Source organism: Ornithorhynchus anatinus, chromosome 8, assembly GCF_004115215.2.
Source record: "Ornithorhynchus anatinus isolate Pmale09 chromosome 8, mOrnAna1.pri.v4, whole genome shotgun sequence".
Classification (NCBI taxonomy): domain Eukaryota; kingdom Metazoa; phylum Chordata; class Mammalia; order Monotremata; family Ornithorhynchidae; genus Ornithorhynchus; species Ornithorhynchus anatinus.
This window is the reverse complement of record NC_041735.1, coordinates 2472063-2484811: the sequence shown is the minus strand read 5'-3', so window position 1 is coordinate 2484811 and position 12749 is coordinate 2472063. Positions and strand designations below refer to the sequence as shown.

The 12749-nt window shown below is 50.3% G+C and overlaps 1 protein-coding gene across 1 annotated transcript; it reads left to right on the top strand.

Moving 5' to 3' along the window:
• The first annotated feature begins 1745 nt into the window (after nucleotides 1-1745).
• Nucleotides 1746-11912, top strand: LOC103166618. The gene is made up of 7 exons (XM_029070917.2): nucleotides 1746-1846; nucleotides 5196-5531; nucleotides 6395-6826; nucleotides 8031-8138; nucleotides 8225-8249; nucleotides 8331-8362; nucleotides 11505-11912. The coding sequence occupies exons 1-7, from the start codon at nucleotides 1762-1764 to the stop codon at nucleotides 11741-11743; spliced, it is 1257 nt and encodes a 418-aa protein (XP_028926750.2). The 5' UTR covers nucleotides 1746-1761; the 3' UTR covers nucleotides 11744-11912.
• The last annotated feature ends 837 nt before the right edge of the window (nucleotides 11913-12749 follow it).

Here is a 12749-nt window from a genome sequence, read left to right as displayed (position 1 = left end):
CCAAGCAATTAGTACAGTGCTTGGCACACAGTAAACAATAAATACGATTGAACGGTTGAATGAATGTTTGACAGGTAGTAAGTGCTTAACAAATACCAAAAAAAAAAAAAAAGAGATCTCAAAGGGAGTCCAGAAACCATTCTCAGTGTCGTAGAAAGAAAAGAATTGGGGTTATGGATTCTTGCTGTTTCATCTCATCTGTGGCGATCCTGATGGTGGTGTATAACAGAGGGCCACTGCATTTTACTGTAGCAAACTCCTTCAGCTTGTCATTGAAAACCAAATCCGATGGGAGTCGAAAGAAGAGAAAAGAGGATCTTCGTGCCGTGGAATTTAAGCCCGCTGTGTGTTTTCATTCAGCTAGTGGGCTGATTTTCAATTTGCCCATTCTAATTTCCTTTAGGAGTCAGGGCATCGGAAGATACTTGTATTCCAGTCTGGCTCGATACCGCTGAGATTCCTTTCTAAAGGGTGGTTTGCTTGTTAACTCCAGGTTGCCGTAGCTCATGTTTCATTTTACTTTCCAGAGGCAACCGTATTTAGGAACCGGAACTCTCCTCAGTTAAAGATAATAGCCCGGCGTCCCTCAGGGTATGGATTTGAAATGATAGTAATAATAATAACGTTGGTATTTGTTAAGCGCTCACTCTGTGCAGAGCACTGTTCTAGCGCTGGGGGAGATACAGGGGAATGAGGTTGTCCCACGTGAGACTCACAGTCTTCATCCCCATTTTACAGATGAGCGAACTGAGGCACAGAGAAGTGAAGTCACACAGCTGAAAAGACAGATTTTACCATGGGAGGATCTGAAGTGCAAGAGATGGAGGGAAGCACGTGACAATCTCCAGGAGAAGCAGTGTGGTCTAGTGGGCAGAGCAGGGGCCTGGGAGTCAGAAGGACCTGAGTTTTAATTCTGGCTCCCCCACTTGTCTGCTCTGTGACTTTGGGCACGTTATGTTATTTCTCTGTATCTCAGTGACCTCATCTGTAAAATGGGGATCGAGACTGCGAGCCCCATAAGGGACAGGGACTGTGTCCAACCCAATTTGCTTGTATTCGATAGTATTTATTGAGCGCTTACTATGTGCAGAGCACTGGACTAAGCGCTTGGAATGTACAAATCGGCAACAGATAGAGACGGCCCCTGCCCTTTGACGGGCTTACGGTCTAATCGGGGGAGACGGGCAGACGAGAACAACGGCAATAAATAGAGTCGAGGGGAAGAACGTCTCATAAAAACAATGGCAAATAGAATCAGGGCGATGTACATCTCATTAAACAAAATGAACAAAATAAATAGGGTGATGAAGATATATGCAGTCGAGCGGACGAGTACAGTGCTGAGGGGGTGGGACGGGAGAGAGGGAGGAGAGGGAAAGGGGGGAGAAGAGGGTTTAGCTGCGGAGAGGTGAAGGGGGAGGGTAGAGGGAGCAGAGGGAAAAAAAAGGGGGGAGCTTGTATCTAACCCAGTACCTTAGCACGGTGCCCGGCACGTAGACAGCACTTTAAAAATCCCATTATTATTATTAATTATTATCGTCAGCACTCGATAAATACGATTGAATGAGTGAATGAGCATGACTTACGGCTGAATTGAGTGGTGTGAGTTGGAAAGGGGAAGAAAAAAGAGGCATGAAAAAGGAAGCATGACATGAGGAGAAATAGAGATATCTTGCAACTAAGGACCGACCAAGAGGCTGTCACTTCCTTCCCCCGCCTAATAGCTTCTCTATTCTGGACCCTGACGAGCCACTCGGAGCCATGCAAGCAGGAGGGAGGCTGGATCGGCTCTTTCGCTCCAGAATGTGGCTGGGATTGTTGCTGGCTCTTCTGGGAGAAGGGACATGTAAGCTCTTAGTGCTTGAAGAATGCGCTTCTCGGGGTAGCGAGCGTCGTGCGTTGGTGGGCGCCGGAGGGTGTGGGCGGGGAGTCCAAAATGAGAATCGAAGACGCCGTCCGCCGGGCCACCCTCACCAAGGCAGCTTCACCCCAGACGAGGCTAAGGCACTACCGCGTGGCGGAGGGGATGGAGCACGGGCCCGGGAGTGAGAAAGTCACGGGTTCTAATCCTGACTCCGCTGCTCGTCTGCTGCGTGACCTAGGGCAAATCACTTCAGTTCTCTGGGCCTCAGTTACCTCACCTGAAAAATGGGGATTGACACTGTGAGCCCCATGATAAAGCATTTGTTAAGCGCTTATTATGTGGCGAGCACTGTTCTAAGCGCCGGGGGAGATACGAGGTGATGAGGCTGTCCCGTGGGAGGCTCACAGTCTTCATCCCCGTTTTACAGATGAGGTCACTGAGGCACCAAGAAGTGAAGTGACTTGCCCAAAGTCACACAGCTGACAGGTGGAGGAGTCGGGATTAGAACCCATGACCCCTGACTCCTAAACCCGGGCTCTTTCCACTGAGCCACGCTGCTTCTCTGCTTAATACAGTGCCCTGCTCAGAGTAAGTGCTCGGTAAATACCACCGACTGGCTGACTGATTGATTCTGTTGCCTGATCTCGCGCGCAGTAAGAGGGAGAGCCTGGCGTGTGCTCCCCGGAAACCAGGCCGAGGCAGAAATGAGATCCGCACACACCCATCAGGCCGGGGTGGCGGACATGGAGACACGTCCAGGGCCGGGGAGAAGGGGCGAGCTCCATTTTACATATAGGAAACCAGAGACCAGAGAGGGTAAGCCACTTGCCTGAGCTTGCGCAGCAGGGCCATGACAGAGCTGAGGCTAGAATCGATCCATCGGTGCTGTTTATTGAGTGCTTATTACGTACGGAGCACCGGACGAAGCGCTTGGAAGGGTACAGAGTTAGTAGACACGTTCCTTACGCATACGAGAGGAAGCAAGCCCGTCAGAGGGCGGGGACTGTCTCTATCTGGTACCGATCTGTACATTCCAAGCGCTTAGTATAGAGTAAGCGCTCGACAAATACTGTTGAAGAAGAAGCAACCCAAGTCTCCTGTCTCCCAGGCCCAAGCTCCCCTCGACGGGACTAACCCAGTCATGTGTTCTAAGCGCAGATAAAATCCCCAGGGACAGAGCTAGGGGAGAGGAAAGATTCTTCTCTTGATCAAGCTGAAAGGAATTAACACACCGATCCGATCTACAGGGTGAAACCCCCTTATCGCCGACCGGCTCATTGGAAGTAGAGAAGCGGCGTGGCTTAGTGGCAAGAACACAGGCTTGGGAGTCAGAGGTCATGGGTTCTAATCCCGGCTCCGCCGTTCGTCAGCTGTGTGACCCTGGGCAAGCCACTTCTCTGGGCCGGTCACCTCAGCTGTACAAGGGGGACTAAGACTGTGAGCCCCACGTGGGACGACCTGATGACCTTGTATCTCCCCAAGCGCTTAGAACAGTGCTTGGCACATAGTAAGCGCTTAACAAATACCAGAATCACCAACTAAGCACCCCGATTAGGACTTGAACTTCTCAAAGCAAACCACAGAACCACTGGGTTCGTCATCCTTCTTGACCATGCTGATGCTACTTCCCGTTCTCTGTCACCCCGCTGCCCGGGGTGAATTGTGCTGTATTACTATTGCTGTACTGTACTTTCTGAGCGCTTAGTACAGTGCTCTGCACACAGTAAGTGCTCAATAAATAAGCTTGAATGAATGAATGAGCTTGGGCCAGTGAGGAGCATCACTCTTGACCAGGTGGACCAGTGAGACACTCGCTGATCTCACGTTTCTGAGTTTGGCCTGGGCCTTTGCTGGAGGGTCAGCTTTTTTGGGTTTGTTTTTTTACCTGGAATTTGTTAAGCACTTACTAGAGCTTGAGAAGCAGCGTGGCTAAGTGGAAAGAGCACGGGCCTGGGAGTCGGAGGTCATGAGTTCGAATCCCACTCGGCAGCTGTGTGACCGTGGGCAAGTCACTTCATTTCTTTGTGCCTCAGTTACCTCATCTGTAAAACGGGGATTAAGACTGTGAGCCTCACGTGGGACAACCTGATGACCCTGTATCTTCCCCAGCGCTTAGAACAGTGCTCTGCACATAGTAAGCACTTAACAAATACCAACATTATTATTATTATTATAATCAGCACCCTCACAGGGTCGCACCTGGAGAGTTTCCAGTCTCGACTGCGGGATGGAGAGTCAAGCAGAGGCCTGTCCATTCCATTAGTAGGTTGGCCAGTGGCTAGGGAAGCAGCGTGGCTCAGTGGAAAGAGCACGGGCTTTGGAGTCAGAGGTCATGAGTTCGAATCCCGGCTCTGCCACTTGTCAGCTGTGTGACCGTGGGCGAGTCACTTAACTTCTCTGTGCCTCAGTTATCTCATCTGTAAAATGGGGATGAAGACGGTGAGCCCCACGTGGGACAACCTGATTTCCCTGTGTCTACCCCAGTGCTTAGAACAGTGCTCTGCACATAGTAAGCACTTAAATACCAACTTTATTATTATTATTATTGTAAGGAGCGGAGGGCTACAAGTCAAAACTCCTCCATGCCGGACAGCAGCGGTACGGGAGAGAGTCGAGGGCGGAGACTCGAGTTGACTGTGCGGAAAGTGGCAGTGGTAAACCACTTCCGTATTTTTACCCAGAAAACTCTATGGATCCAGTCCCAGAATGATTGCAAATGGAGGTGGGCGTTCTAGGAGACACGTGTCCACGGTGTCCCTAAGGGTCGGAAATGTCTCGACAACAAAAAATAAGAGAATCAGCACGGTGTGGTGGATGGAGAATGAGCCTTGGGCTCAAAATGTTATGAGTTCTACTCCCACATCCAATATTTGTCTATTGCATAACCTTGGGCGAGCCACTTCACTTCTCTGCCTCGGTTACCTCATCTGTAAATGAGACTACGAGCCTCATGTGGGACAGGAACTGTTCCCAACTCGATCTGCTTGTATGCACCCCAGCACTTAGTACGGTGTCTGGCACATAGTAAGCGCTTAACAAATACCATTATTATTATGTGCCGGGCACTGTATTAAGCACCGGAGTAGATACAAGCTAATTAGATTGGAAACTGTCCATGTTGCACATAAATCTCCCTTTCACTCTTGAGGTCGCTGGGATACAGAGAAGTGAAGCGCCCAAGGTCACACGGCAGACTAGTGGTGGAGGTAGGATTAGAACCCAGGTCCTCCGACTCCCAGGCTCGTGCTCCAACTACTAGGCGACCCTGCTTCTCGGGCCAGGTTGTTCTGCGGTCCCACCCCACTGATGGGGTGTCGTCTTTCCCCTTCAGTGGCAGGCAAGATGATCTTTCTTCACCGGGAAAGAGACGTGTCTCTGAAATGTTCTCAGTCTACTGATGGCCAATCCACTGACTGGTTCACCATCGAATCCAACAGTATCAGTTATTCCAACTGCGATCTCAGAGTGAGAGACCCAAAGCGCCCAGACCCCATCGACGGTCAGTGCGGGACCATTACCCGCCTCCATGTGCCTTCTGACAGAGGAGGGATGTTCGCTTGCAAACTGCATGATTCCGCCTCCCCGGTGCAAAAGCCATTTTTCTCCAATCGATCCACCTGCGACATGTTTGATTTCTTCCTGGTGGCGATCCTCAACAGAAGTGCAGGTGGGTCGCCGGGCTCAGTGGGCGGAGGGGAGGACCGAGAACGAACCCGGTCAGTTCGGGATCACCGGTCAGTTTGGCTTGCCGGGTGCTAGAGAAGCAGCATGGTGTAACGGATAGAGCCCCGGCCTGGGAGTCAGAAGGACATGGGTTCTAATCCCGGCTCCCCCACCTGTCTGCTGTGTGGCCTTGGGCAAGTCACTTCACTTCTCCGTGGCCCAGTTACCTCATCTGTAGAACGGGGACCGAGAGCGCGAGCCCACGTGGGACAGGGACTGTGTCCTCTCCGATTTGCTTGTATCCACCCTAGTGTTTAGTACGGTGCCTGGCACTTAAGAAATGCCACACGTTATTATTACTATTATTACTTCAGAGTAGGAGGGTACAAGAGAGAACAGGGATACACTCAGAATTGGCAACTTCCTCCCAGACCTTTCCATACACAGACACATACACACACAAACACAGGCCTGGGAGTCAGAAGGTCATGGGTTCTAATCCCAGCTCCGCCATTTGTCTGCCGAGTGGCCTTAGGCAAGTCACTTCACTTCTTTGTGCCTCAGTTACCTTATCTGTAAAAGGGGGATTGAAACATGTGGGACGGGGACTGTGGCCAATCCACTGCTTGCTGGCACGTAGTAAGCGTTTAACAAATGCCATTGAAAAAAAGAAAAGACTCTGCTGAGTGATATGACTCACCCCTCAGCCTGATTCTCCTCCAGCCCCCTCCAACTTCCTTTGCAACCGGGCCCACGTGTCAGCGTTTATATTCGAGCCGGCCGACAGGGTGGAAAATCGTTTCCGAGATTCAGTCTGGGGGGGATGAATTCAGGCAGTCCCATCTCGTGTTCCATTTTGACTTCCAGAGGCCATGATCTTCAGGAACCAAGTGCTCCAGTCAGAGACAATCTCAGTTAAAGAAGACAGCACCGTGTCCTTCCGGTGTGAATTTGAAATGATCATCAAGGACAACATCCCTTTTACTGTTTACTGGGTAAAAGATTCACTGCCCAGCACGTGTCTGAATTATTTAACGATGGATCAGTACGTCTTTCATTTCAACCAGCACTGCTGCTTTGGAGAGGAGACGGAAGGCAGATTCGAATACAGGAACGACTCAAGTCCGAAAGACAGTGCTCAGAAACACCGCCTCATCCTCGCTAACGTCAGCGCCTCTGACAGTGGGATGTACGTGTGCGTCGTCAGCGCCTCGTACTCGGGTAAAGTCGTCTGGAAAGTGGCTGGTAACACAACGCTGATGGTGACTAGAGTGTGGGCCAGCCAAGAGAGACAGACAGGTAGGCTACCGGATGGCTAATTCACCCAAGATCCGTTCGTTCATTCATTCAGTGGTATTTATTGAATGCCGCTCGGCACATGATAAGCGCTTAACAGAAATCATTAAAAAAAAAAACAAACAGTTCTCGTGAGAAATCCAAAAGAGCAATTTGGGCCTCAGGCCCAGTTCATTTTCAGTCTCATGTGTCGCTTTATGTGGGTACAATTCCGGGCTGCCAGAAGAGTCGCTCACTGCCAAGGACTTCAAGCAACTCGTTTTAGTTTTTTGTGTTCTGGCACATTCATTCATTCATTCAGTTGTATTTATTGAGCACTTACTATATGCAGAGTACTGTACTAAGCGCTTGGGGGAATACAATCTGACAATAAACAGACACACTCTCTGCCCACAACGAGCTTACGGTTTAGTAATACGTTGTTGGACACTCATCGTGATGACTCAGGGTGTCAGGAAGTTTCAGAAGTCATCTGGGGGCAAGTAGGAACTCCATAACCTCAGAAATGAATCCAGTAATAGGAGGGGCCCTGGTCGTTGATGTCGGACTTTCCATAAGAAGCAGCGTGGCCTAGTGGAAAGAGCACGGGCCGGGGAGATGGAAGACATGGGTTCTAATCCCGGATCTGCCACCTGTCTGCTGTGTGACTGTGGGCAAGTCACTTCTCTGTGCCTCAGTTACCTCATCTGTAAAACGGGGATTAAGCAAGTGAGCCCCACGTGGGACAAGCGACTGCGTTTAACCTAATTACCTTGTATCTACTACGCCAGTGCTTAGAACAGAGCTTAGCACATAGCAAGCACTTAACAAATACCACAGTTATTATTATTATTGTTGCTACGATTATTATTATTTCTTCCTGCCGACGGAGGCAAGAGTAGAGGCCGGAATGCCAGGGGTCTCAGCGGTGCCCCCTAAACGCCCAGGGCATTATCCGGGCGACTGCGTTTTCTGTGTCCAATCTGATTAGCTTGAATCCACCCCAGCGATTAGTACGGAGCCCGGCGCATAGTAAGCGCTTAACAAGTATCACAGAAAAGTGCCAGCTGGGGGGGCTTGGCCACCCTCCGGGAGAGTGAACTTGCCAGGGGAGGCTTGGACCTGCCGGGACCCTGAACGTTGGGGTCAACTGTTCCAAGACGAGAGGAGGGATCTCCCACTGGCATCCCGCCCTCCCACGACTGGTGGTTTTCCCTTTTCCTCTCAGGCTCCTACGTGTGGTGGTTGGTACCGGTTGCCATGGCCGGCGCAGCGGGGATCCTGGCCACCATCGGGCTGGTCTGGTGTTTGCGAGCAAAAGACCGCAAGCTCGAAGGTAAGCCGCCACAGAGACCGGCTCGGGCCCGAGACGGACGCATTTGGAATGATTCAAATACTGACCTTGGGCTTGATCTCTTGCAGAACCGCTGTCCACCCCGCAGCCAAGGTACGGAGCGCGGTAGGTCGTTTTCTTGTTTCCCACTGGGCCGTGCCAACCGTTAACCCGGCTTCCTCTGTCTCGTTTCAGGGACATCCCCGACCCTGCCTCGGTGGAGGAGAGTAAGCATCCTCGTTGTCATCATCGATGGTATTTATTGAGCGCTTACTGTGTGCAGAGCACTGAACTAAGCGCTTGGGAGAATAGACCGCTTTGGGCCCGAGGAGGAGGGCGTTAGGCGGCCCAGGGACTCATAGCTCACGTGTGTGTGGGGACCCACTCCCCGAAACAGGAAAACCTTTTCTTGGGGTTTCTGGCCAAGGGTCGGAGAAGCAGCGTGGCTCAGTGGAAAGAGCACGGGCTTTGGAGTCAGGGCTCATGAGTTCGAATCCCAGCTCTGCCACTTGTCGGCTGCGTGACTGTGGGCGAGTCACTTAACTTCTCTGTGCCTCAGTTCCCTCATCTGTAAAATGGGGATTAAGACTGTGAGCCCCACGTGGGACAACCTGATTCCCCTATGTCTACCCCAGCGCTTAGAACAGTGCTCGGCACATAGTAAGCGCTTAACAAATACCAATATTATTATTATTATTAGGACTGGCAGTGGAGTCAGTCAGTCAGTCGTATTTACTGAACGCTTACTGAGTGCAGAGCACTGGACTAAGCGATTGGGAGAGTACAGTGCGACGATATAAGAGACACATTCCCGGCCCGTCATGAGCTCTCTCAGTCTAGAGAGCTGAGCTGTCCTTCAGGGACCGGTCAGTCAGTCAGTCAATCGACCGACGGCATTTATTAAGCGCTCACTTTGTGCAAGGCACTCTACTAAGCGCTTGGGGAAGAATAATAGTACAGACTCGGTAGACACAATCCCTGTCCACAAGGAAGGACAAGGGGTCAGAAGGACCTGAGTTCCAATCCCGGCTCCGCCACTTGTCTGCACTGTGAACCTGGGCAAGTCACTTCACTTCTCTGTGCCTAGTTTCCCTTATCTGCACAATGGGGATTCAATACCTGTTCTCCCTCCTACTTAGACTGTGAGCTCCAAGTGAGACCTGATTAGCTAGCACCCAACCCAGTGCTTAGTACAGTTCTTGGCACATAATAAGCTCTTAACAAATTACACAATTATTATTATTATTGTTAGGGCAGAGATGAAGGCTAAAGGACGTGGTGCTCTCTTGGGTGAAATCTGAAGAATTATCTTTTTTTGGTTTTTTAATGGTATTAAAGCACTTACTGTGTGCCAGGCACTGTCCTAAGCACTGGGGTAGATCCAAGCAAATTGGGTTGGACCCAGTCCATGTCCCACATGGGGTTCACAGCCCTAATCCCCATTTTACAGATGAATTGACCGAAGCCCAGAGAACTTAAATGACGTTGCCAAGGTCACATAAAAGTCAAGTGGCAGAGCCGGGATTAGAATCCAGATCCTTCTGGACTCCCAGGTCTGAGCTCTACCCACTAATGATAATAATATCAATAATAGTATTTGCTAAGCACTTCCTACGTGCCAGGCAATGTAACAAGTGCCGGGCTAGATACAAGCAAAATAGATTGGCCAGATTCCCTGGTCCCTCGTGGAGCTAACGGTCTCAGTCCCCATTTTACAGATGAGGTAACTGAGGCCCAGAGAAATGAAGTGACTTGCCCTAGATCACCCAGCAGACGAGTGGCAGAGCTGGGATTAGAACCCATGACCTTCTGACTCCCAGGCCCGGGCTCTTTCCACTACGCCACGCTCCTTCTCTACTAGGCCATTCTCCTTCTCTCCTCCTCCTTCCTTCACTAGGCCGTATTGCTTCTCTCGTTCAGCGCCTTCTCCGAATTGTATTAATATTCACGCCAGAAAAATACCAGAAAGCAGCCTTGCCCTTGTTAGAATCAACTGTCGCTTTCTCTGTGGGCTCCGGGTCCAAACGTGTTAAGCGTCTCACTCTCTGGCCTCAAGTCTCTCCCTCCTTGCCCACGCTGGTACCTGTAAGTGGTCACTCACCGGGCCACGGTAGGCGTTTCAGCATCCTTTCCGGGGTGGGGGCTATGTCAGCAATGACTCTCCCCCCACTTCAAAGCCTTTTTGAAGGCACATCTCCTCCAAGAGGCCTTCCCTGACTAAGCCCCCCTTTCCTCCCTTCTGTATCACCCTGCCTTGCTCCCTTTATTCATCCCCCTTCCTAGACCCACAGCACTCATGTCCGTATCTGTCATTTATTTATATTAATTCTTTTCTCTGCCTCTCTACTGTAAGCTCGTTGTGAGCAGGGAATATGTATGTTATATTGTTCTGTTGTACTGTACCAGGCACTTAGCACAGTGCCCTGAGCACAGTAAGCGCTCAATAAATATGATTGAATGAACCAGAATAATAATAATTGTATTTGTTAAGTGTTTACTTGTGCCAGGCCTTACCCCCTCCTACCAGAGGTCATGGGTTCGAATCCCGGCTCCGCCACTTGTCAGCTGTGTGACTGTGGGCAAGTCATTTAACTTCTCTGTGCCTCAGTTCCCTCATCTGTAAAATGGGATTAAAACTGTGAGCCCCCACGTGGGACAACCTGATTCCCTTGTGCTGATACCCCAGCGCTTAGAACAGTGCTCTGCACATAGTAAGCGCTTAACAAATACCAACATTATTATTACCTCACCTTGCTTTTCTCCTTCTATAGCCCAGCCTGCGTACTTCGCTCTATTGTTAACCTTCTCACTGTGCCCTGACCTTGCCTTGTCTCGCCGCTGACCCCTGACACCTGTTCTGCCTCTGACCTGGATTGCCTTCCCTCCTTAAATCCGACCGACAGTTACCTTCCCCTCCTTCAAAGCCTTACTGAAGGCCCATCTCCTCCAAGAGACCTTCCCCGACTACACCCCACTTTTCCTCATCTCCCGCTCCCTTCCGTGTTGCCCTGACTTGCTCCCTTTGCTCTTTCCCCTCCAGCCCCACAGCAGGCATGTGTATATCTGTCATTTTATCTATTTGTATTAATATCTGCCTCACCCCCTCTAAACTATGAGCTCATTGTGTGCAGAGAATGCCACTGTTTATTGTCGTATTATACTTTCCCAAGCGCTTAGTATAGTGCTCTGCATACAGTAAGCGCTCAGTAGATACAACTGAATGAATGAATGTGCGCTTACCGTGCGCAGAACCTGTACTAAGTGCTTGGGAGAGTACGATAGAACAAGAAACAGACTTTTTCCCTGTCCACAATGAGCTTACGGTCTAGAGGAGGAGGCAGACATTAATATAAATGTCCTCTCTTCCAGTCGCACCCTATGGGACCAGTCACATGCCTTTCCTGTCGCCCAAGGATGAGCCCCTGTATTCGTACGTGGCCAAACCAAGAACACCTGCAGTTTATTACTTCATCGGCAACAGCCAGGACACGGCCCTGAGGCCCGCAGGAGATCGGGCCCAGCCGGGCAACCGAACCGTCAGCGGTTGGGGGCAGAGACCAGATTCTGCCCCGGGTGCCAGAGCGGTGGAGAAAGACCAGTGGGATTGACAATGGATTGACAGTGAGAGTGAACAACTTGGAGCGACAGTGAGAATGACACTGGATCGACAGTGGGATTGACATTGGGTTGACAATGGATCGATAGTGAGAGTGACCTTGGAATGACAATTGATTGACAACGGATCGACAGATCTCATAAATCTAATCAGTCCTCTTCCCCCTCGATGTGGATTGCGATTTCTATTTACGTGACGGTTGTTTTTTTCCCCCCTCTAGACTGTGAGCTAGTCTAGAGTGTGGGCAGGGAACGTGTCTACCGACTCTGTTAAATCGTATCCTCCCAAGTGCTTAGTACAGTGCTCCGCGCACAGTAAGTGCCCAATAAATACAATTGATCGATTGATCGATTGCCTTCGCCAGAAGAGAGCAGCCCCTGTCCAAATTGTTGCTCTGTAGGCTGGTCCATCTGCTGTTGCTGTTTCCTCCTAGCAACCCACCCACCCTCCCAATTCATTCATTTCATTCAGTTGTATTTCTTGAGCGCTTAATGAATGCAGAGCACAAAAGTAAGAGCTTGATCTTAGTAAGCTGAGCATAGTAAGTAACTAAGTAACTTACTAAATAAGTTAGTAAGTAAGTTGAGCTTCAGGTTTGGAAAGTCTGTTCTGCCTCCCTTCCTGTTTCCAACCCTTCTGTGTTCACCATTTTCAGCAGCCCCTTGGGTGGGCATGGGGGTTCCTTGCTGGGCCCAGTGCCCAGAGAAGCAACATGGCCTAGTGGTTAATCAGTCAGTCAGTGGTATTTACTGAGCGCTTACTACGTGCAGAGCACTGTACCAGGCACCTGGGAGAGTCTTCATCTTCATCTTGAAATACCGTCGAGTCAGAGCGACCCATAGCGGCTCCCTGGGCATCTCCTCTCCGGAATTATCCCTTCTTCTGTCACAAACTCGTTCTGGTATGTGCACCTCTTGAGTTTTCTTGGTAAAGATAGGGAAGTGGTTTACCATTGTCTTCTTCTGCTCAGTATTCATTCATTTATTAAACCGTATTTA

Excerpts from the sequence above, each read along its gene's own strand:
- LOC103166618 (XM_029070917.2), top strand. The coding sequence starts at position 1,762 with ATGCAAGCAGGAGGGAGGCTGGATCGGCTCTTTCGCTCCAGAATGTGG. Across the intron at positions 8,139-8,224 it reads AAAAGACCGCAAGCTCGAAG|AACCGCTGTCCACCCCGCAG; the intron begins GTAAGCCGCCAC and ends GATCTCTTGCAG. Across the intron at positions 8,250-8,330 it reads CTGTCCACCCCGCAGCCAAG|GGACATCCCCGACCCTGCCT; the intron begins GTACGGAGCGCG and ends GTCTCGTTTCAG.